The sequence below is a fragment of the Ascaphus truei genome, chromosome 18 (genome assembly GCF_040206685.1).
Source record: "Ascaphus truei isolate aAscTru1 chromosome 18, aAscTru1.hap1, whole genome shotgun sequence".
NCBI lineage: Eukaryota > Metazoa > Chordata > Amphibia > Anura > Ascaphidae > Ascaphus > Ascaphus truei.
Genome location: NC_134500.1, coordinates 30,647,743 through 30,671,258, shown reverse-complemented (window position 1 = coordinate 30,671,258; position 23,516 = coordinate 30,647,743). Strand labels below are relative to the sequence as shown.

Here is a 23,516-nt window from a genome sequence, read left to right as displayed (position 1 = left end):
GGGGTACACGCTGTGTATATGTGGGGTACTCTGTGTGTATTTGTGGGGTACACTCTGTGTATATGTGGGGTACTCTGTGTGTGTATTTGTGGGGTACACTCAGTGTATATGTGGGGTACACGCTGTGTATATGTGGGGTACTCTGTGTGTATTTGTGGGGTACACTCTGTGTATATGTGGGGTACTCTGTGTGTATTTGTGGGGTACACTCTGTGTATATGTGGGGTACTCTGTGTGTATTTGTGGGGTACACTCTGTATATGTGGGGTACACGCTGTGTATATGTGGGGTACTCTGTGTGTATTTGTGGGGTACACGCTGTGTATATGTGGGGTACGCTGTGTGTATTTGTGGGGTACACGCTGTGTATATGTGGGGTACCAGTCCCCTCTGTACAGAGGCAGTCACGTGACCTGCAGAAGATCCTGTGAACATGCGCACACAGCCATCAGCTGCCATCAGCAGCACAGGAATAACAAAGGCAGCAGCAGCTGTGCCAGTGACAGCCAGAGACACCCATCAGCTGAGAGAGACAGCTCCATCCTACAGCTGGGCCTGAGACTGCCTGCGCCCCGCTCCGTCCCCCACACAGGGACAGCCTGCAGCAGGGTGACAGTAACACAAAGCCAGGGACAGCGGCACCCGACACCCACCTGCACCGCCCCGGTGTGTCAGCACTGTGCCTTTTGTCCTACAATTCATTGTATATTTTGTACAAACATACACACAGACACACACAGATAAACAAACATATACATATATATATATACATACATACATACATACACACATACACACACACTCACAAATACACACATAAATACACACACACATAAATATATATATATATATATATATATATATATATATATATATATATATATATATATACACACACACACATATATACACCCACCCACTCACAAATACACACATATACACACACTCACAAATACACAACACACACCCTCAGGCCGCCAGCCCAGCCTCATTGTGACATCCAGCACACAGCCCAAGATGTGAGTATACCGATAATTGGGTTTTGCTGCTGAGGGAGGGTGTGTTGTACAGATATGTCATCCGTGTTGTACATGCATGTGTTCATACATAGTGACATCCTTGTATATGTGCATGTGTTCTGGGACATCCGTGTTGTACATGCATGTGTTCATACATAGAGGGACATCCTTGTATATGTGCATGTGTTCTGGGACATCCATGTTGTATGTGCAGGTGTTCATACATAGAGGGACATCCTTGTGTTATGCACATGTGTTAAGGGACTTCTGTGTTGTATGTGCATGTGTTCATACATAGAGGGACATCCTTGTATATGTGCATGTGTTCTGGGACATCCATGTTGTATGTGCAAGTGTTCATACATAGAGGGACATCCTTGTATGTGCATGTGTTCAGTGACATTTGTGTTGTACAGTATGTGCATGTGTTCATACATGGAGGAACATCAGTGTTTTATGTGTGTGTGTATATTTAAACAGTATATATATTTACACATTGGAAAATAAGTTACAAAAGACTACTCTCGCTAATATATCTATATATATATATATATATATATATATATATATTTATGCATGAGTGGAGGAATCCTATATATATATATATATATATATGTGTGTGTATGTATAGTAAATGGTAATGATTATTTCCAATGAAGACAGAGGTGTGGTATAGGTGAAGACCCCATTATATAGCATATGCACCTAATATTATATATCACGTTTAGGAGTAGACATTAGGTAGTATACAAGGTTATTTCTATCATCAGCCATATATCTCTGATCAGTGAGAATGTGGGCATGGGACCCTAACCCCGTGAAATGGGAACCGCAGGGGCAGCCCATGGAATACATTGTCAAGAATATTTCCAATTAACACAGAGGTCGCCCCTATCCCGAGAGGGTATATATACAGCATGCTTATTTATTATTAGAATAACAGCTTAGAAAAGGGTTCCAGGCTCTTATAAAACATAGAAAGATGGTTAATAGTCAGTCCCTCCTAGGGGCAAAGTGTACTAATGGCAGTGACAGGGTTAAGGGATTAGTCCCTCCTAGGGGCAAAGTGCACTAATGGCAGTGACATTGTTAAGGGTTCAGGCCCTCCTAGGGGCAAAGTGTACTAATGGCAGTGACAGGGTTAAGGGGTCAGGCCCTCCTACGGGCAAAGTGTACTAATGGCAGTGACAGGGTTAAGGGGTCAGTCCCTCCTAGGGGCAAAGTGTACTAATGGCAGTGACATGGTTAAGGGGTCAGTCCCTCCTAGGGGCAAAGTGTACTAATAGCAGTGACAGGGTTAAGGGGTCAGTCCCTCCTAGGGGCAAAGTGTACTAATGGCAGTGACAGGGTTAAGGGGTCAGTCCCTTCTAGGGGCAAAGTGTACTAATGGCAGTGACATGGTTAAGGGGTCAGTCCCTTCTAGGAGCAAAGTTTATTAATGGCAGTGACAGGGTTAAGGGGTCAGTCCCTCCTAGGTACAAAGTGTACTAATGACAGTGGCAGGGTTAAGGGGTCAGTCCCTACTAGGGGCAAAGTGTACTAATGGCAGTGACAAGGTTAAGGGGTCAGTCCCTCCTAGGAGCAAAGTTTATTAATGGCAGTGACAGGGTTAAGGGGTCAGTCCCTTCTAGGAGCAAAGTTTATTAATGGCAGTGACAGGGTTAAGGGGTCAGTCCCTCCTAGGTACAAAGTGTACTAATGGCAGTGGCAGGGTTAAAGGGTCAGTCCCTACTAGGGGCAATGTGTACTAATGGCAGTGACAGGGTTAAGGGGTCAGTCCCTCCTAGGGGCAAAGTGTACTAATGGCAGTGACAGGGTTAAGGGGTCAGTCCCTTCTAGGGGCAAAGTGTACTAATGGCAGTGACATGGTTAAGGGGTCAGTCCCTTCTAGGAGCAAAGTTTATTAATGGCAGTGACAGGGTTAAGGGGTCAGTCCCTCCTAGGTACAAAGTGTACTAATGACAGTGGCAGGGTTAAGGGGTCAGTCCCTACTAGGGGCAAAGTGTACTAATGGCAGTGACAAGGTTAAGGGGTCAGTCCCTCCTAGGAGCAAAGTTTATTAATGGCAGTGACAGGGTTAAGGGGTCAGTCCCTTCTAGGAGCAAAGTTTATTAATGGCAGTGACAGGGTTAAGGGGTCAGTCCCTCCTAGGTACAAAGTGTACTAATGGCAGTGGCAGGGTTAAAGGGTCAGTCCCTACTAGGGGCAATGTGTACTAATGGCAGTGACAGGGTTAAGGGGTCAGTCCCTCCTAGGGGCAAAGTGTACTAATGGCAGTGACATGGTTAAGGGGTCAGTCCCTCCTACGGGCAAAGTGTACTAATAGCAGTGACAGGGTTAACGGGTCAGTCCCTCCTAGAAGCAAAGTGTACTAATGGCAGTGACAGGGTTAAGGGGTCAGTCCCTCCTAGGGGCAAAGTGTACTAATTGCAGTGACAGGGTTAAGGGGTCAGTCCCTTCCTAGGGGCAAAGTGTACTAATGGCAGTGACAGGGTTAAGGGGTCAGTCCCTCCTAGGGGCAAAGTGTACTAATTGCAGTGACAGGGTTAAGGGGTCAGTCCCTTCCTAGGGGCAAAGTGTACTAATGGCAGTGACAGGGTTAAGGGGTCAGTCCCTCCTAGAAGCAAAGTGTACTAATGACAGTGACAAGGTTAAGGGGTCAGTCCCTCCTAGAAGCAAAGTGTACTAATGGCAGTGACAGGGTTAAGGGGTCAGTCCCTCCTTGGGGCAAAGTTTACTAATGGCAGTGACAGGGTTAAGGGGTCAGTCCCTTCCAAGGGGCAAAGTGTACTAATGTCAGTGACAGTGTTAAGGGGTCAGTCCCTCCTAGGGGCAAAGTGTACTAATGGCAGTGACATGGTTAAGGGGTCAGTCCCTCCTAGGAGCAAAGTGTACTAATGGCAGTGACAGGGTTAAGGGGTCAATCTCTCCTAGGGGCAAAGTGTACTAATGGCAGTGACATGGTTAAGGGGTCTGTCCCTCCTAGGAGCAACGTGTACTAATGGCAGTGACAGGGTTAAGGGGTCAATCTCTCCTACGGCAAAGTGTACTAATGGCAGTGACATGGTTAAGGGGTCAGTCCCTCCTAGGGGCAAGGTGTACTAATGGCAGTGACTGGGTTAAGGGGTCAGTCCCTCCTAGGGGCAAAGTGTACTAATGGCAGTGACAGGGTTAAGGTGTCAGTCCCTCCTAGGAGCAAAGTGTATTAATGGCAGTGACAGGGTTAAGGGGTCAATCTCTCCTAGGGGCAAAGTGTAGTAATGGCAGTGACATGGTTAAGGGGTCAGTCCCTCCTAGGAGCAAAGTGTACTAATGGCATTGACATGGTTAGGGGGTCAGTCCCTTCTAGGGGCAAGGTGTACTAACGGCAGTGACAGGGTTAAGGGGTCAGTCCCTCCTAGGGGCAAGGTGTACTAATGGCAGTGACAGGGTTAAGGGGTCAGTCCCTCCTAGGGGCAAAATGTACTAACGGCAGTGACAGGGTTAAGGGGTCAGTCTCTCCTATGGGCAAAGTGTACTAATGACAGTGACAGGGTTAAGGGGTCAATCTCTCCTAGGGGCCAAGTGTACTAATGGCAGTGACATGGTTAAGGGGTCAGTCCTCCCTTGGGGCAAAGTGTACTAATGGCAGTTACAGGGATAAGGGGTCAGTCCCTCCTAAGGGCAAAGTTTACTAATGGCAGTGACAGGGTTAAGGGGCCAGTCCCTCCTAGGGGCAAAGTGTACTAATGGCAGTGACTGGTTTAAGGGGTCAGTCCCTCCTAGGGGCAAAGTGTACTAATGGCAGTGACAGGGTTAAGGGGCCAGTCCCTCCTAGGGGCAAAGTGTACTAATGGCAGTGACATGGTTAAGGGGTCAGTCCCTCCTAGGAGCAAAGTGTATTAATGGCAGTGACAGGGTTAAGGGGTCAGTCTCTCCTAGGCAGTGGCAGTACTCTCTGCCTCTGTGTAAATTTAGTAATCTGCGACTTGGGAGGGGGCTGATTTCCTCAAGATGCTCCCTTGAGTCTGACGTCTCTGTGTGGTCAAAAAGAGCTTGCACAGGCAGAGCCCCCCCCCTCTCTTTATCTTCATTGGCTCCCTGACAACACTGCCCCATTCAGAGGCCCTGAAGAAATGGGATTCATGCTTTATATCCAGGGAAACAATATAAACCACATCTTTGCTTTTAGTATGGTTTCATTAGTTTAGGAAGCCAAGTAGAAGGCTTCTTATGGAGTAAATGGAGTAAATGGAGGGCAAAGCGCACAAGCAAAAACGGAGCAGGAAGGACCCAGAATCAAAAATAGAATAAAAGGGCACTTTAATGTGACAAAAGACCCATCCAACGCGTTTCGAACGTCACAGCGTTCAAAGGAAAAAGAACGCTGTGACGTTCGAAACGCGTTGGATGGGTCTTTTGTCACATTAAAGTGCCCTTTTAATTTATTTTTGATTCTGGGTCCTTCCTGCTCCGTTTTTGCTTGTGCGCTTTGTTTCTCCATTTATCCCTGCTCACTACACCATTGGGAGCTGCACAGCCTGCCTACCACTCCTAGGATTGTGAGTATTGGTTATTATTCAGGGGAACCTGCCAATGAGACTGATTGTGGGTGGGTTTGTACCATCTACCACCTGTCTTCAGGAGGATAGTACCCATACTAGTGGTTATTATGTACTAATACCATTACTCATTTTTTATACCTTGGATTAGTGGTTTTGGCTTACAATATTCTTTTATTCCTGGCATTGGAGCGCTTTAGCCTATTTTCTCTATCTTCTTATGGTATAGCACTGCTTAGTTTAATATGGGCCAATGTCTTTTGAGATCCTAGGACCTAGGTTGTTAAAAGGTGGCAGGATTATTGTAAGTGACAGGGGACAATTAGCAGGTGTTAAAGGTCAGTATATTGTCCTGGTTTGTCACAGCGGAATGGGACAGAGAGACAGAGAAGGGACAGAGAGACGGAGAAGGGACAGAGAGACGGAGAAAGGACAGAGAGACGGAGAAGGGGCAGAGAGAGACGGAGAAGGGGCAGAGAGAGACGGAGAAGGGACAGAGAGACGGAGAAGGGACAGAGAGACGGAGAAGGGACAGAGAGACGGAGAAGGGACAGAGAGACGGAGAAGGGACAGAGAGACGGAGAAGGGACAGAGAGACGGAGAAGGGACAGAGAGACGGAGAAGGGACAGAGAGACGGAGAAGGGACAGAGAGACGGAGAAGGGACAGAGAGACGGAGAAGGGGCAGAGAGAGACGGAGAAGGGGCAGAGAGAGACGGAGAAGGGGCAGAGAGAGACAGAGAAGGGGCAGAGAGAGACGGAGAAGGGGCAGAGAGAGACGGAGAAGGGACAGAGAGACGGAGAAGGGACGGAGAAGGGGCAGAGAGAGACGGAGAAGGGGCAGAGAGAGACGGAGAAGGGGCAGAGAGAGACGGAGAAGGGGCAGAGAGAGACGGAGAAGGGGCAGAGAGAGACGGAGAAGGGGCAGAGAGAGACGGAGAAGGGGCAGACAGAGACGGAGAAGGGGCAGACAGAGACGGAGAAGGGGCAGACAGAGACGGAGAAGGGGCAGACAGAGACGGAGAAGGGGCAGACAGAGACGGAGAAGGGGCAGACAGAGACGGAGAAGGGGCAGACAGAGACGGAGAAGGGGCAGACAGAGACGGAGAAGGGGCAGACAGAGACGGAGAAGGGGCAGACAGAGACGGAGAAGGGGCAGAGAGAGACGGAGAAGGGGCTGAGAGAAAGGGAGAAGGGTCAGAGAGACAGAGAAAAGAGGGAGAAGGGACAGACAGAGACGGAGAAGGGGCAGACAGAGACGGAGAAGGGGCAGACAGAGACGGAGAAGGGGCAGACAGAGACGGAGAAGGGGCAGACAGAGACGGAGAAGGGGCAGACAGAGACGGAGAAGGGGCAGACAGAGACGGAGAAGGGGCAGACAGAGACGGAGAAGGGGCAGACAGAGACGGAGAAGGGGCAGACAGAGACGGAGAAGGGGCAGACAGAGACGGAGAAGGGGCAGACAGAGACGGAGAAGGGGCAGACAGAGACGGAGAAGGGGCAGACAGAGAGGGAGAAGGGGCAGACAGAGACGGAGAAGGGGCAGAGAGAGACGGAGAAGGGGCAGACAGAGACGGAGAAGGGGCAGACAGAGACGGAGAAGGGGCAGACAGAGACGGAGAAGGGCCAGAGACGGAGAAGGGGCAGACAGAGACGGAGAAGGGGCAGACAGAGACGGAGAAGGGGCAGACAGAGACGGAGAAGGGGCAGACAGAGACGGAGAAGGGGCAGACAGAGACGGAGAAGGGGCAGACAGAGACGGAGAAGGGGCAGACAGAGAGGGAGAAGGGCCAGACAGAGAGGGAGAAGGGCCAGACAGAGAGGGAGAAGGGCCAGACAGAGAGGGAGAAGGGCCAGACAGAGACGGAGAAGGGACAGACAGAGAGGGAGAAGGGACAGACAGAGACGGAGAAGAGACGGAGAAGGGATATGAAGAAGAGACAGAGATTTTAGCTATTTGCACTTCTATATATTAACTGCGAATCCCTGTGTGTGTGTGTGTCTCTGTGTGTGTGTGTATCTGTGTCTCTCTCTGTGTCTCATTGTGTGTCTCTGTGTGTATGTATCTGTGTGTCTCAGTGTGTGTCTCTGTGTGTGTGTGTGTGTGTGTGTGTCAGAGAGACAGAGAAGGGTCAGAGAGACAGAGAAGGGTCAGAGAGACAGAGAAGGGACACAGAGAGAGACGGAGAAGGGTCAGAGAGACAGAGAAGGGTCAGAGAGACAGAGAAGGGTCAGAGAGACGGAGAAGGGTCAGAGAGAGAGACGGAGAAGGGTCAGAGAGAGAGACGGAGAAGGGTCAGAGAGAGAGAGACGGAGAAGGGTCAGAGAGAGAGACGGAGAAGGGTCAGAGAGAGAGAGACGGAGAAGGGTCAGAGAGAGAGAGAGACGGAGAAGGGTCAGAGAGAGAGAGACGGAGAAGGGTCAGAGAGACGGAGAAGGGTCAGAGAGACGGAGAAGGGTCAGAGAGAGACGGAGAAGGGTCAGAGAGAGAAACGGAGAAGGGTCAGAGAGAGAAACGGAGAAGGGTCAGAGAGAGAAACGGAGAAGGGTCAGAGAGAGCGAGATGGCGAAGGGTCAGAGAGAGAGAGACGGAGAAGGGTCAGAGAGAGACGGAGAAGGGTCAGAGAGACGGAGAAGGATCAGAGAGACGGAGAAGGGTCAGAGAGACGGAGAAGGGTCAGAGAGATGGAGAAGGGTCAGAGATGTGAAGAAGAGACAGATTTTAGCTATTTGCACTTCTATATGTACAGTATATTAACTGTGAATTCCTCTTTGTGTGTGTGTGTCTCTGTGTGTGTGTCTCTGTGTGTGCAATGGATTCTGCCTATCCATGAGGATAATGTAGTCGGACCATGCCTCAAGCTCCTCCCTGAGAACCCTCAGTATCCTGGAGTAGTTTTCTCTATAAAGGGAATTCAAATCTTTTGTAATATAGATTCCCAGATACTTAATGGCCACCGGCTGCCACTTGAAATCGAAGTCTAGCGCCAGCAGTTTTACAACCTCTTTAGGTAGGTTTATATTGAGGCCCTCAGATTTATTGTTATTTATTTTGAACCCTGAAATTTTGTTGACTATTGACAAGATAGAGAACAAATTTGGGAGGGACATCAATGGTCTAGAGACCGTAAGAAATACGTCATGAGCAAAAAAAGCGATCTTGTATGACTTATCTTTTGACTGAATCCCAAAAATATTTGGGTTATTTCTTATGTTGGCTGCAAGTGGGTCTATGCACATCGCAAAAAGGTGTGGGGATAGGGGACAACCCTGTCTATTGCCATTTTTTATGTGGAAATAGTCGGAAGGCAATCCCTGGCAAATTATCCTTGCTGTAGGGGTGGTATATAATGCCATTACAGCCAGTGGCGGATTTACAATTTTGCCGCCCTTAGGCCCATACTTTTTTTTTTTTTTTAATTTAAGTTTTATTAAACATTTTTTTTTCATACAAAAGAAAAATTAACAAAACATATAACATATAAAAGGGGGGATAGGGGAGGGGGGGAAGGGATAGCATTTGTAAAAATATAGCATTGTACACAACAATTTAACTGTCACATATACCACTCTGTTCCAAGTATTCTAATCTATGTATGGGGATATAGGCCCATACCATTAAGTCCCTAAATTTTTCGTCTCGTCCTCTCCTCAATACACATTATACCACCCTCTCGTCAATACACATAATACCACCTCTCCCGACACACAAAACACCCCTCCAACACAAAACACCCCCCCCCCTCCAGCACACACACAAACATGGCACCCCCCTGCAACACACACAACATGGCACCACCCCTGCAGCACATACAAAACGGAATCCCCCCCCAAATGGAATCAATCCCCCCCCCAAAGGGAATCTCGCTCCCCCTTTTCCCCCTCGAAAACAAAACAGGAGGTTACACTGCTGCTACTGTTGGGTCGGTGGAGGCAGCAACACAGGATTAAGAGGTACAGACACATAGACCCCCCACCCCCTCCTCACTCACCTTAGTGCATGGGTGAGTAAATTGGGGGGAGATTTTCCTGGGGGGGCGCGGGCGGTTGCAGAGGCCCTGCGCTCTTCCCTAAGACATTTAATACCGGGGGATCACGTGAGGCCTCTGCAACTCAACTTACCGGCATTCAGAAGTGAGGTGACCCGTCGCCATGGCATCGCGGCGTCAAATTTGTACTATGAGAAAATACTTGAATCCTTTTTTGTAAACAACTGTGAGTGACATTTTTATTGTATTATGTAAAAAGCATGTTTTGTTTCTATAGCAACCATTTACAAAGTCACATCCCCTTCCTCTTCTGAAACAGGCTCCAGCACACACCTCTTTTTGAGCCCTGCCCTCTCTCTAGCAATGCACCAATTGTATCTAGTGACTACCTGGTCACATGATCTTCCCCACGGAACTTTGTATCTTTGGTCCTCTTCTGCTGCACTGACAGCCATTCAGTGAACCCCCGAGCTGAATCTTCGCCGATCGATCACAGGAGAACGGATCGATCGGCAACTTAGCTAATTACTTATCATTGTTCAGATTGTATTGATGTACATATTAAAGGGGAAAATAAATAAATAAAAACGGCAGCTTGGACTGCTGCTTTAAACATTTTATTAGGTTAGTATTACTGGCTAGCGCTGGAGGAGTGGCTCAGTGTGACGGTGCTCGTCTCCAATCAGGAGGCGAACCCGCAGGGCTGAGGTTGTGATGCAGAATAACAGACCAGAGCCCAGGGACAGAGTCCTGTTAGAGTATCCGTAGTTGGCAAGCAGGCAGAGGTCAGGACTGGCGGCAGTGGTGCAGAATCTAGGCGACAGGCAAAAGGTCAGGGCAGGCAAAAAGCAGCGAGGTCGGGGTCACGGTCTGGGGTCAGCAACAAGGAATCCAAAACAGGCAACAGAGAAAGGCATGACAGCGAAGACCGACAGGAGCTGCAAAACGTAGAACTTTGCTCGGCGACTTCCACTGGGAACTGCAGCCTTATATAGCAGGCTGCCAGTAACCAAAATGGCCAAACTGAGGAGAAAGGGCAGGCAACCTGGAAACCCCAAACTGCAGCAAAACCCGGCACAGGTTGGGCAGAATCCTTACCGTACCCCCCTCTTCAGGAGCGACCTAAGCCGGCTTAGCCGGAAATTTGCGATGAAATGCCCGGACTAGGTAAGGGGCATGGACCTCCATGGACTTAATCCATGAGTTCTCTTCAGGTCCATATTCCTTCCACTGGACCAAGTATTGTAGTCTGACACAGGATCTTCGGGAATCCTGTATCTGGGGCACCTCAAACTCCTCCTGGCCATCCACCAAGATTGGTCTAGGAGGAGGGAGTCTGGGAGACGAGAAAGTGTTCTGAACTAACAGTTTGAGGAGGAAGACATGGAACACCGGAGGTATCTTCAAACAATCTGGGAGTTCCAATTTATACGCCACTGGGTTGACCTGTTTCAGGATCTTGTAAGGTGCAATGAATTTGGAACCGAGTTTGGAGGAGGGCAGTTTCACCGGATATTTTTTGTAGCCAGCCAAACCTGATCTCCCACTTGAAACAGGGGAGGTGGTGATCGACGTTTATCCGCCCGGATGTTTTGCTGGTGGGCGGCTTTGACCAGATTGGCCTGGATCCTCTTCCAGAGTAATTGGAGTTCTTGGATTTTGTCGTCCATTGCAGGAACTCCAAAGAGAGGACTGGAAGGAGGAAGGGCAGGAGGATGGTACCCGTAGGCACAAAAGAACGGCGATTCCAGTGTTGAATCATGCTTCATGGAATTCCGGAAAAACTCTGCCCACGGGAGCAGGTCAACCCAGTCATCCTGTTGCTCAGAAACAAAACAACGGAGGAATTGTTCTAAGAACTGGTTGGCCCTTTCTGTATGTCCATTGGACTGGGGATGATAGGAGGTAGAAAAAAGCAGGGAGATACCCATTCTTTGGCAGAAGGCCTTCCAAATTCTGGAGATGAATTCGGATCCGCAGTTCGAGACTATATCCGTCGGGACTCCGTGGAGGTGGAATATCTCCATAATAAAGATCTCCGATAGTTCAGAGGCTGTGGTTAGCGTCCTGGAAGGAACAAAATTGGCTTGTCGTGTAAATCGATCAACTACTAAAAGTATAGTGGTTATACCCCTGGAGGGAGGCAGTTCTACGATAAAATCCATGGATAGGTGGGCCCACAGGTGGGTGGGGACTGGCGGCGCAACCCACAGGGTAACGTCCTCGGCACCTTAGTCTGGGCAAATACAACGCAGGCTACCAAAAACTTCTATAAGTCTTTGCGGATCTCTGGCCATCAAAAGATCCGTTCAAGGAAATCGCAAGTCTTCCTAACACCCGGGTGACCAGCTGTCTTGGAGTTATGATCCCATTGCAACACCTCACTGGGGAGGGACAAATAATTTGGCCGAACGAGTGTCCGTTGACCTGAGATACTCTGCCTGAGCCTGTGAAATCTGTTGCAGAAGTGTAGGTTAAGGTAGGCAGCAGTTGTGCAAAGTCCAAGCCACAGGCAAAAGGTCAGAGCAGGCAGAAAGCAGCGAGGTCGGGGTCACGGTCCGGGGTCAGCAACAAGGAATCCAAACGGGCAAACGGGCAACACGGAAAGGCATGACAGCGAAGACTGACAGGAGCTGCAAAACGTAGAACTTTGCTCGGCGACTTCCACTGGGAACTGCAGCCTTATATAGCAGGCTGCCAGTAACCAAAATGGCCAAACTGAGGAGAAAGGGCAGGCAATCTGGAAAACCCGAATTGCCGCAAAACCCGGCACGGATAGGGCAGAATCCTTACACTCAGTGAGGAAAGACACTGATTCTATAAACAATGTACAGTATACAGTACAACAAAAAACAAAAAATCCCAATGCTACATCCAATAAGACAAAAAATATATAGTTATATACTTCAATGTTACTATTCTCATAAGTAAGGGTAATTTAGTTAAACACTTTGTCCAAAGCGTTATAAGCCTGCGGCCACGTCACGGCATGACCACTCTGCAGGTCCTAACACTGCCCTGCGGCCACGTCACGGCATGACTAGTATGCAGGTCCTAACACTACCCTGCGGCCACGTCACGGCATGACCACTCTGCAGGTCCTAACACTACCTGTGAATATTCTCATTTGCCTCTGTATTAGAGGGAGCAATGCCTCAATAGACCAGTCTGCCACAGGTGCATGAAAAGACCAGCTACTTAAAAAGTGGGGAGGGGTGAGCTTAAACCCAGGGAGGAGGGGTCACGCCCAGCAGCGCTCCTTTTGACACAAATATATACATGATATGATGTGGTGGGTGTTGGGGTTAGAGCTTGCAGGGTTTGTGTATCTATAGACAATAACACTGAGTGTAAAGCAGGGGAGCCTGGTTCAATTCCCGGTGTCGGCTCCTTGTGACCTTGGGGAAGTCACTTTATCTCCCTGTGCCTCAGCCACCCAAAACTTGGATTGTAAGCTCCACGGGGCTAGACTGTGTCTAACAATGCTATACGCACGCTATGCTGTCATTGTGACACGTTTTGACTCCCAGTGGGAGACGAGCGCTATATGAAATAAAGTTATTATTATTATTATTATAAGATCTGATCTTAGTACAGAGGACTGAATGAAGGGGTCGTCCCATCTGGGAGTGACGGGGTTTGCGTTCATTAGATCATTATTAGGAGACCTGTGTGTGTTATAGATATATATCTGTATATATTTATTTGGGATATTTGCGCTCTCCTTATGTGTATGAGCCGTGTATCTACCACTCTCCATTCACTTGCTGCCCCCCCCAATCGCTCTCTCTCCCTGGCCTCCCTCCCCCTATCTCGCTCTCCCTGACCTCCCTCTATCCCTCGCTTCCCCTATCCCTCTTTGCCTGGTCTCCTTCCCCCTATCCCTTTCTGGCCGGTCTCCTTCCTCCTATCCCTCTCCGGCCGCCCTCCCCTATCTCTATCCCTCTCTGACCGGCCCCCCTCCCCCTATCCCTCTGCCCAGCTTCCCACCCCCTATCCCTCTCTCTCTGGCCTCCCTCCCTTATCCCTCTCTTCCCAGCCTCCCTCCCCCTCTCTGCCCAGCCTCCCTCCCCTATCCCTCTATCCCCAGCCTCCCTCCCCATATCCCTCTCTGCCCGGCCTCCCTCAACCTCTCTGTCCAGCCTTCCTCCCCCTCTCTGCCCAGCCTCCCTCCCTCCCCCTATCCCTCTCTCCCGGCCTCCCTCCCCCTCTCTGCCCGACCTCCCTCCCTGGCCTCCCTCCCCTATCCCTCTCTCCCGGCCTCCCTCTCCTATCCCTCTCTGCCCGGCCTCCCTCTCCTATCCCTCTCTGCCTGGCCTCCCTCCCCCCTATCCCTTTCTCCCCGGCCTCCCTCCTCCTATCCCTCTCTCCCTGACCTCCCTTCCCCTATCCCTTTCTGCCCGGCCTCCCACCCTCTATCCCTCTCTGGCCGGCCTCTCTCCCCATATTCCTCTCTGCCTGGCCGGCCTCCCCTATCTCAACAGCCTCCCTCCCCCTATTCCTCTCTCCCTGGCCTCCCTCCCCCTATCCCTCACTCCCAGCCTCCCTCCCCCTATCCCTCTCTCCCCGACCTCCCTCCCCCTATCCCTCTCTGCCCGGCCTCCCTCCCCCTATACCTCACTCCCCGGCCTCCTTCCCCCACCTCCCTCCCTCTTTCCCTGGCTTCCGTCCCCATATCCCTCTCTGCCCGGCCTCCCTAGCCTTATCACTCTCTCCCTGGCCTCCCTATCCCTCTCTCGCTAGCATCCCTCCCTCTTTCTCTCTCCCCAGCCTCCCCCTCCTCCTCTCTCGCCTCTCCTCCCTATCTCTCCCTCCCTGGCAGCCTCCCCCTCTTCCTCTAGCCTCCCTCCCCTATCTCTCTCTCTCTCCCTGGCAGCCTCTCCCTCCTCCTCTCTCACCTCCCTCCCCTATCTCTCTCCCTGGCAGCCTCCCCCCTCCTCCTCTCTCACCTCCCTCATCTCCCTCCCCGGCAGCCTCCCCACCTCCCCCAGCAGCCCACCTTTCCCCCACCCCCCCTGACCCTATCTAACATTCTTCGCTCCTCTTTCTCTCTCTCCACCCGCCCCCCCCCACCTTCCTTTCTCTGATGCCCCCTCTGCTCTCTCCCTGCAGGGGGCAGTAGGCCCCTCCCAGTGCAGACAGCATGCCTGTGCGTGTGACGATGGCCACTCTGCTGGTGATGGGGACATCGGACCCCCAACCCTGAGACATCAGCACGGGGACCAGACACCTCAGCACAAATGGTGAGAGGCCCTGCGGGGGGCACCGCGGCGGGGAAGGGGGTAATAGGGCAACACTGCACATTGGGATAGGGGAGAAACACTCTGCACATTTTGTTAGGGTATCGACACTCTGCACATGTGGTTAGGGGAGCGACGCTCTGCAGGTTGGATTCTGAGAACGACGCTCTGCAGGTTGGGTTAGGGGAGCGACGCTCTGCAGGTTGGATTATGGGAGCAACGCTCTGCAGGTTGGGTTAGGGGAGCGACGCTCTGCAGGTTGGGTTAGGGGAGCGACGCTCTGCAGTTGGGTTAGGGGAGCGATGCTCTGCGGGTTTGATTTAGGGAGCGATGCACTGTAGGTTGGATTAAGGGAGCGACACTCTGCAGATTGGGTTAGGGGAGCGATGCTCTGCAGGTTGGGTTATGGAAGCGATGCTCTGCATGTTGGGTTAGGGGAGCGATGCTCTGCAGGTTGGGTTAGGGGAGCGACGCTCTGTAGATTGGGTTAGGGGAGCGATGCTCTGCAGGTTGGGTTAGGGGAGCGACACTGCAGATTGGGTTAGGGGAGCGATGCTCTGCAGTTGGGTTAGGGGAGCGATGCTCTGCAGGTTGGGTTAGGGGAGCGACACTGCAGATTGGGTTGGGGAGCGATGCTCTGCAGATTGGGTTATTGGAGCGATGCTCTGCAGGTTGGGTTAGGGGAGTGACTCTGCAGGTTGGGTTAGGGGAGCGATGCTCTGCAGGTTGGGTTAGGGGAGCGATGCTCTGCAGGTTGGGTTAGAGGAGCGATGCTCTGCAGATACTCAAGGCTCTTTCTGTCACCTCCTACAGGACATCAAGGGACACGGCTGGGGTGAGGAAGACTCAGATGGGGACAATGAATGTGGGGAATTCCTGTATGGAGTACAGGTAACATGCGTGTAATATGTGCGCGGGTCATATACAGTATGTGTTTGTGTGTTACATATATGTGTGTATTATATGTGTTTATTATGTGTGTGTGTATATTATATTATGTGTGTGTGGTACATGTATGTGTATATTATGTGTGTGTGGTACATGTATGTGTATATTATGTGTGTGTGTGTGTGTGTGTTACATATGTGTGTATATTATATGTGTTTTTTATGTGTGTATATATTATATTATATATGTATGTGTATATTATGTGTGTGTGGTACATATATGTGTGTATTATATGTGTTTATTATGTGTGTATATATTATATTATGTGTGTGGTACATGTATGTGTATATTATAGTATATTATATGTGTGTATTATATGTGTTTATTATGTGTGTGTGTATATTATATTATATGTGTGTGGTACATGTATGTGTATATTATGTGTGTGTGGTACATGTATGTGTATATTATGTGTGTGTGTGTGTGTGTGTTACATATGTGTGTATATTATATGTGTTTTTTATGTGTGTATATATTATATTATATATGTATGTGTATATTATGTGTCTGTGGTACATATATGTGTGTATTATATGTGTTTATTATGTGTGTATATTATATGTGTGTGGTACATATGTGTGTTACATATGTGTGTATATCAGGGGTGTGCAAACATCCTGCGCTGCGCCCCCCCCCTGCCTGCTCCTCTCACGATCGCGCCCCCCCTTACCTTCAATGGAGCGTCAAATGACTCTGCAGGGTCATGTCACGTCACCTGCGGCGGCATTTGATGTCACGTCTCCATGGTATCGGGCGTCATTTGACGCCGCGTTGCCATGGAGACACGTGGACAAGAACCGGTAAGTAAATTTACAGAAGCATCACGCTCTTAGCGCGGCGCCTCCGTAACAGCGCACCCCCCAATAAAGTCTCGCGTCCCCCAGTTTGCGCACCTCTGGTGTATATTATATGTGTTTATTATGTGTGTGTTTATTATATTATATGTGTGTGATACATATATGTATATTATGTGCGTGTTTATTATATTATATGTGTGTGTTACATATATGTATATTATGTGTGTATATTATGTGTGTATATTATATTATATGTGTGTGTTCCATATACAGTATGGGTGTATATTGTCACAGGGACCAGAACTTTTAACACCGAAACCACCAGGATCCCTATCACTAGACAGGACACAGAAGTTGAATAAACGAACGTTTATTCTGGCAAGCCATCAAACATACAAAATACATAAACACAGTGTGACACTCAGCAACTGGGGCCCTGTGGGAGAGGAAACTAGCCTCAACTAGGTGCAGGGGCCGGCTCCGGGACGTTTGCCCAGTACAGCTCCTTCTCTGGCTTCTCATTGCTATGCCACATAAAGCACTTTTGAAAATCCCACAGCCGTGTCTGCGATCAACTCCCAAACTGTTCTGGTTCTCTGATCGGCCGCGCTCCTTACATAGCCCTCGGTATGCTGTACTTTTCATAGAGCAGGACCCGCCGGCCAATCAGAGCACAGATCGTGAGGCTGCGGCCAATCAGAGGATGGGGCCGGCTTAGGCACTCTGGACCACCCCTCGAGGAGGGAGCTGCTGGCGAGCGGAAAATTCGAACTGACCAATGGGAATCACGCCTACGGGGCTCAGACCCAGCAACGGTTCCCCTGGCCAGCCCCATACCTCCCGCTGGGTAGGCGCCACAGTGTCTCGGAGGAACAAAGGCTCTGCCCCACTGAGAGCCTGTCCCCGGACCTGATTACAAGCCCTTCCCCGCTCACCATTGTCCCGGTACTTAGCCGCTCCCAGCCTCTGTCACAAGCCGGCATTTATCTGCAGACAGCCCAGCTAAGTGAATTACTGGGTCTGCATACAGAGAACTGCTAAATCACAAATACAATGCTGACTTGTTAACTGTATGGGGAAATACTTTAACACAGGGAATAAAGGGCTTTTTACATATATAATCCCCGTTCCCCAATTCATACCGTTTTCCCCTTCCAGGCATCACACAGTGATTATCGCTTTTCTGGAAGGGGTTACACAAAACATTACATCCAGGCCAAATGAGTCTCACAGAGGCGGCCATTACACACGGAATTGGGGCAGCCAGCCGGCCTTCACCTTTATTATGTGAGGCTGGTTACCTCTACCGTGACATATATTATATCTGTGTATATTATATGTGTGTGTTATAGCTATGTGTGTATATGAATGTATATATGTATGTCTTTATTTATATAGCGCCATTAGTGTACATAGCGCTTCACAGCAGTAATACACGTGACAATCGTATAAATAAAAAATAATACAAATAACAGATCCTGGGAATAAGTGCTTCAGACATAAAAGTAACATTTCGGAACAGGAGTCCCTGCCCTGAAGAGCTTACATTCTAATTGGTAGGTAGGGAGAACGTACAGAGACAGTAGGAGGGAGTTCTGGTAAGTGCGTCTGCAGGGGGCCAAGCGTTATGTATCATGTGTATAGTGTTAGCCACGGTGCTATTCATATGCTTCGTTAAGCAAGTGTGTTTTAAGGTTGGTCTTAAAGGTGGATACAAAGGGTGAGAGTCGGTATTGAGGGGAAGGGCATGATGTGTGTATACGTCCCCTCTTACAAACGTACACACACACAGAGACACCCACAAAGACAGAAACACACAGAGACACACACCTTTCGGGGAGAAGTGGTCCTGACGGTCCAGGGACCCTGCGCTCCCTCCTCCAGCTCTGCCCTCTGGTCGGGTGGAAGATGGATCCCGGCGCCCACAGGAAGAGGAAGAGGAGGGAGCGCGAGGTTCCCGAAGGTGTGGGGCCCAACACAGCCGCCTTGCCCCTGGATACACGAACACTTATACACACACCAACACACTGATCAGGGGCGGAACTAGTCGCCGGTGGCCCAGTTTTAAGGAAAGCCCCCCTCTTCCCCCAGGGCCCATCCTGTGGCATGCCGACAACAGCCACAGCCCACCCCGGCGGTGATTGCAAATGTTGGGCTCATCTTCCGGTGGGGGAAACCTTCCCCGTTACCGCCGGGTAAGGCCCCGCCCCCACATCACATGTGGCGCCCGTGTAGGGGGGTGTGCAGAGAGCCGGGGCCTTTACAAATACTAAAACGCTGTTTTGGCTGCTGAAATAAAAGCCGGCGCGTGAAGGATCGGCCCCTAAGGATGGTGGCCCTAGCACAGCCGAACCAGCGGCACACATGGTAGTTCCACCGCTGATACACACACGGTCACCGGTTCATTTTTAGATCTGTGTGTTAAAACATACTAAAGGTTTTCTCATGTTCTTTTCTCTATTCACCCCCCCCCCCCTCCTGGCCTTCTGTGTCCCTGTCCCCCCTACATGTTCCTCTCTGTCCCTGCCCCCTCCTCCTGTCCCTACCTCCCCCCTTTCTCCCTGTCCGACATCCACTCGCAGGGTACCTGCTGCGCTGATCTCTACAGACACCCCCAGCTGGATGCAGATATAGAGGCGGTGAAGGAGATATACAGTGAGAATGCAGTGTCTGTCAGGTGAGAGGGGGGGGGGGTGTATATACTGTGTATGTGTGTGTGTGTGTATCCTCATCATCATCTTCAGCCCTGGTCTCCCCACTGCTGGATGAAGCCTCCCCAATGATCCCCCAGGTTCTGCAGTTACAGCGTGTCTTCTCTCCGTCGCTCCCACACATGTTCTGATATCATCCTCCCATCTTACTTTTGGTCGTTGTCTTGGTCTTTTAATCTCAATTGGAATCCAGTCCAATGATGGCCGGTTCTTCTTGTGATATGTCCAGCCCAACACCATTTTAATTTTGTCCCCTTTGTGATGATGTCACAGAATTTATTTTGTTTCGAACCCATTGTTTTTTCCTGTCTCTGGGTAATACCCAGCATGCATCTCTCCATAGTTCTTCAGGTATACCCAGCATACATCTCTCCATACTTCATTGTATTGTCTGAAGCTTCTGAATTTGCATTTAGGGTCCAAGTTTCACATCTATAAGTGAGCACGGGCAGAATACACTGGTCAAAAACTTTCCTCTTGATGCACAGTGGAAGGTTCCCTTCAAAGATTCTTGTTTCGTCCAAATGGTCTCTATCCCATCTTCATTCACCAATTGATTTAATTCAAAAGGTTCCCTTCTATTATTACTTGCCGGCTAAGGTAGACACAGTCTTCTAATTCTTCTAGTTCTATTCCATTTATTTTGATCTTTGCAGAGTTGACATTTGTTGAACATCACTTTGGTCTTGCTGAGATTCATATGGAAGCCACTTAATGTCTGGGTTGTCCCTGGTGGGCCTGGAACCCTGGTCTCTCTTGCTTCTAGCTTGGAGTTCTCCCGATTTTTCAATTTTCTGATTTCGTATCACCCTCCTTCTAAGAAAGGGAAAGCAGATGCTCTCTCCAGGTTATGTACTAACTCCTCTTCAAGTTTTGAACATGAAGAAACATTTCCTTGGTGTCACTGTTTCTTCCGACCTCTCATGTAATAAGAGAGCCTATTTCCATGAACCATTCCTATGGAATCGCCCGTAGGATGTAAATTCCTGCAGAACTGACTCTGGACCTTCCAAGGCCGTCCGTTTGTTCCAGAACGTATAAGGTTGGAAGTGTTGCAACGTATGAATGACTCGAAACCTGCCGAAGTCCTGGCCGCTCTTTTTGGTGGCCCAAATTCCAGCAATTGGTACACAAATTTGTTCTATCTTGTGAAACCTGTGCCAGGAACAAGATCTCTCTGTGCCTCCTCTCTGGGGTTACTGCAGCCACTCCCTATACCTACACATCCTAGGGTGTCCATCTCAATGAACTTCATTGTTGAATTAACTCCATTCAAAGGATACAATACTATCCTGGTCGTGGTGGACCATCAAACCAAAATTAGACACTTTATCACCACCAATAGTCTACCTGCAGCAGACAAGACTGCCGAACGAATCATCTGAGAAATCTTCTGCCTTCATAGGGTCCCTCGATGATTATATATCTGACAGGGGGTTCCAAATACTGGAAAGGCCTCTGTTCCACTCTAAGAATCAGTCTGAACATGTCATCCGCTTTTCATCCACAGTCCAACGGCTAGACCGAGAGGACTAACCAGACTTGGAAGCAGTACCTGCGTTGCTTCATCACTTACCTCCAGGAGGAATGGATGGAGTTTGTACCGATCGCGGTGTTCAATGCTCAACATAGTTCTACCCAGCAAAGTCCGTTCTATGCAAATTATGGTTTCTACCCAACCTTTATTCCAGGCCTACCAGTGTCCTGTCCCATTCCCACTGTCTCGGAGATACTTTCTTCCTTACTTATGATCCAGGAAACCGTTAAAGCGATTCTTCGGGGAGCTCAGGAACGATACAAGAGTATGTTGGAGATAAGGTGTGGCTCTCTACAAGGAACCTGGGCCTAAAAATTTAAACCATGAAGCTTGGGCAAAAATACATGGGCCCCTTTAAGATTGTATCTCACGTAAACTCCGTTACCTTCTGTTCACAACTCCCTGATTCAATGAGAGTGAATCCAGTGTTTCATATCTCGCTGCTGTAACCCTTCTGGGAAAATCCCTTTCCTGGGCGCATTCTTGCTCCTCCGGACTCCGTCCAGGTTGATGGCGAAGAGGACTTCCTGATAGAGAAAGTCATAGACTCCAAAATCTATAAGGGAAGACTGCAGTACCTAGTGAAGTAGGTGGGCTATGGTCTCGAAGAGAAATCCTGGGAGCCACAGGAGAATGTCCACGGTCCATTTCATAAGACATCCGGCCAAGCCAGAAAGAGGCCGGAGGACGTTCCTCGGAATGTGGGGGGGTAATGTCAGGGATGTCCGTGAACCCTGGTCTCTCGCTCCCAGCCTGGAGTTCTCACGGTCTGCCACTGGAGTTCTCCCAGTCTGCCACTGGGAGTGCTGTTGACCTGTTGATTATTCCTACAGAGAACTCCCTGAAACTTCTGATTGTCTAATGCTGAGCACCTATCCCCTGAGCTCCAGCCTGCACTTTATAAACCTTCCCTTCCTGCCCTCCCCACTGTTTATTGTAGTTCCCACAGTAAGCAGGCTCACTGCCTCTTTGTGTCGTATACTGGTGCTGTGTACTGGGCCCTATCCGTACTATGTTGCTCCTATTGATCTGATCTCTGTCTAATTCCTGACCATCGTTACCTGCCTGCTGCCTGTCCACTGACCATCGTTACCTGCCTGCTGCTTGTCCACTGACCGTTGTTACCTGCCTGCTGCCTGTCCACTGTCCATCGCTGCCTGCCTCTGACCTCTCTGCCTGTCCATTGACCATCACTGTCTGCCTCTGACCTCTCTGCGTGTCCACTGACCATCATTACCTGTCTGCTAGCCTGTCCCAGCCACTGGATTCAAGCCTTGCAGTCACTGCCCGTGATACTTACTTTCTTCAGTGAGTTCTCTGACTTGTTGCTTGAGGTCCTATGGACTTGTGGCAAAAATAACAAAGTCATCTGCAAATCGTAGGTGACAAATATTTTTATTTATTTCCAATTTAGTCTTGAACAATTCTTCAAGTGTTACTGTGAAAAGCTTTGGTGACACAGTGTCTCCCTGCCGCACTCCCTTACTGATCCTGGTGGCATGGTGTCTCCCTGATGCACTCCCTTACTGATCCTGGTGACACGGTGCCTCCCTACCGCACTCCCACGCTGATCCTAGTGACACGATGTCTCCCTGACACACTCCTGCGCTGATCCTGGTGACATGGTGTCTCCCTACCGCATTCCCTTACTGATCCTGATGACACGGTGTCTCCGTGCCGCACTCCCTTGCTGATCCTGATGACACAGTGTCTCCCTGCCGCACTCCCGTGCTGATCCTGGTGACATGGTGTCTCCCTGCGGCACTCCCTTACTGATCCTGGTGACATGGTGTCTCCCTGCCGCACTCCCTTACTGAACCTGGGGATATGGTGTCTCCCTGCCACACTCCCTTGCTGATCCTGGTGACACAGTGTCTCCCTGCCGCACTCCCTTGCTGATCCTGGTGACATGGTGTCTCCCTGCCACACTCCCTTGCTTACCCTGGTGACATGGTGTCTTCCTGCGGCACTCCCTTACTGATCCTGGTGACATGGTGTCTCCCTGCTGCACTCCCGTGCTGATCCTTGTGACACGGTGTCTCCCTGCTGCACTCCCTTACTGATCCTGGTGACATGGTGTCTCCCTGCTGCACTCCCTTGCTGATCCTGGTGACATGGTGTCTCCCTGCCGCACTCCCTTGCTGGTCCTGGTGACATGGTGTCTCCCTGCCGCACTAATCCTGGTGACATGGTGTCTCCCTGCCGCACTCCCTTGCTGGTCCTGGTGACATGGTGTCTCCCTGCCGCACTGATCCTGGTGACACGGTGTCTCCCTGTTGCACTTCCTTGCTGATCCTGGTGACACGGTGTCTCCGTGCCGCACTCCTTTACTGATCTTTATTTTATTTGTATCTTCATGTAATCTAATTGTGGATGTGGCCATCTCATAAACGTTCTTTATAATATCAATGTACGCTTCGTCAACACTTTATCTTCTTAAAGCATCTAGAACCGCTGAGGTGTAGACAGAATCAAATGCTTTTTCGTAATCTACGAATCCTAAAATGAGTGGTAGATTGTAGTCATTACTTCGGGAAATCACTTTGTGTACGACATGGATGTGGTCCTTTGTGTTGTATCCACTGTGATATCCCGCCTGTTCTCTAGGCTGAGCGAACTCTGGGGTTTGTTGAAGCCGATTCGTGAGTATCTTCATAAAAATCTTGGAAGTAGACTGATTGGTCTGAAGTTCTTGAGGTCTTTGTCTCCTTTCTTGTGGATGAGGATAACTATGG

The 23,516-nt window shown here is 49.7% G+C and overlaps 1 protein-coding gene across 1 annotated transcript in view; it reads left to right on the top strand.

The window, feature by feature from the left end:
- Positions 1 to 455: 455 nt before the first annotated feature.
- Positions 456 to 23,516, top strand: part of PARP6 (poly(ADP-ribose) polymerase family member 6) — a 99,840-nt gene continuing 76,779 nt past the window's right edge. The window contains 4 exon segments of the mRNA XM_075576031.1: positions 456 to 1,019; positions 14,661 to 14,791; positions 15,602 to 15,679; positions 19,116 to 19,210. Coding sequence (XP_075432146.1) covers positions 14,789 to 14,791; positions 15,602 to 15,679; positions 19,116 to 19,210 — 176 coding nt within the window. The 5' untranslated portion in view covers positions 456 to 1,019; positions 14,661 to 14,788.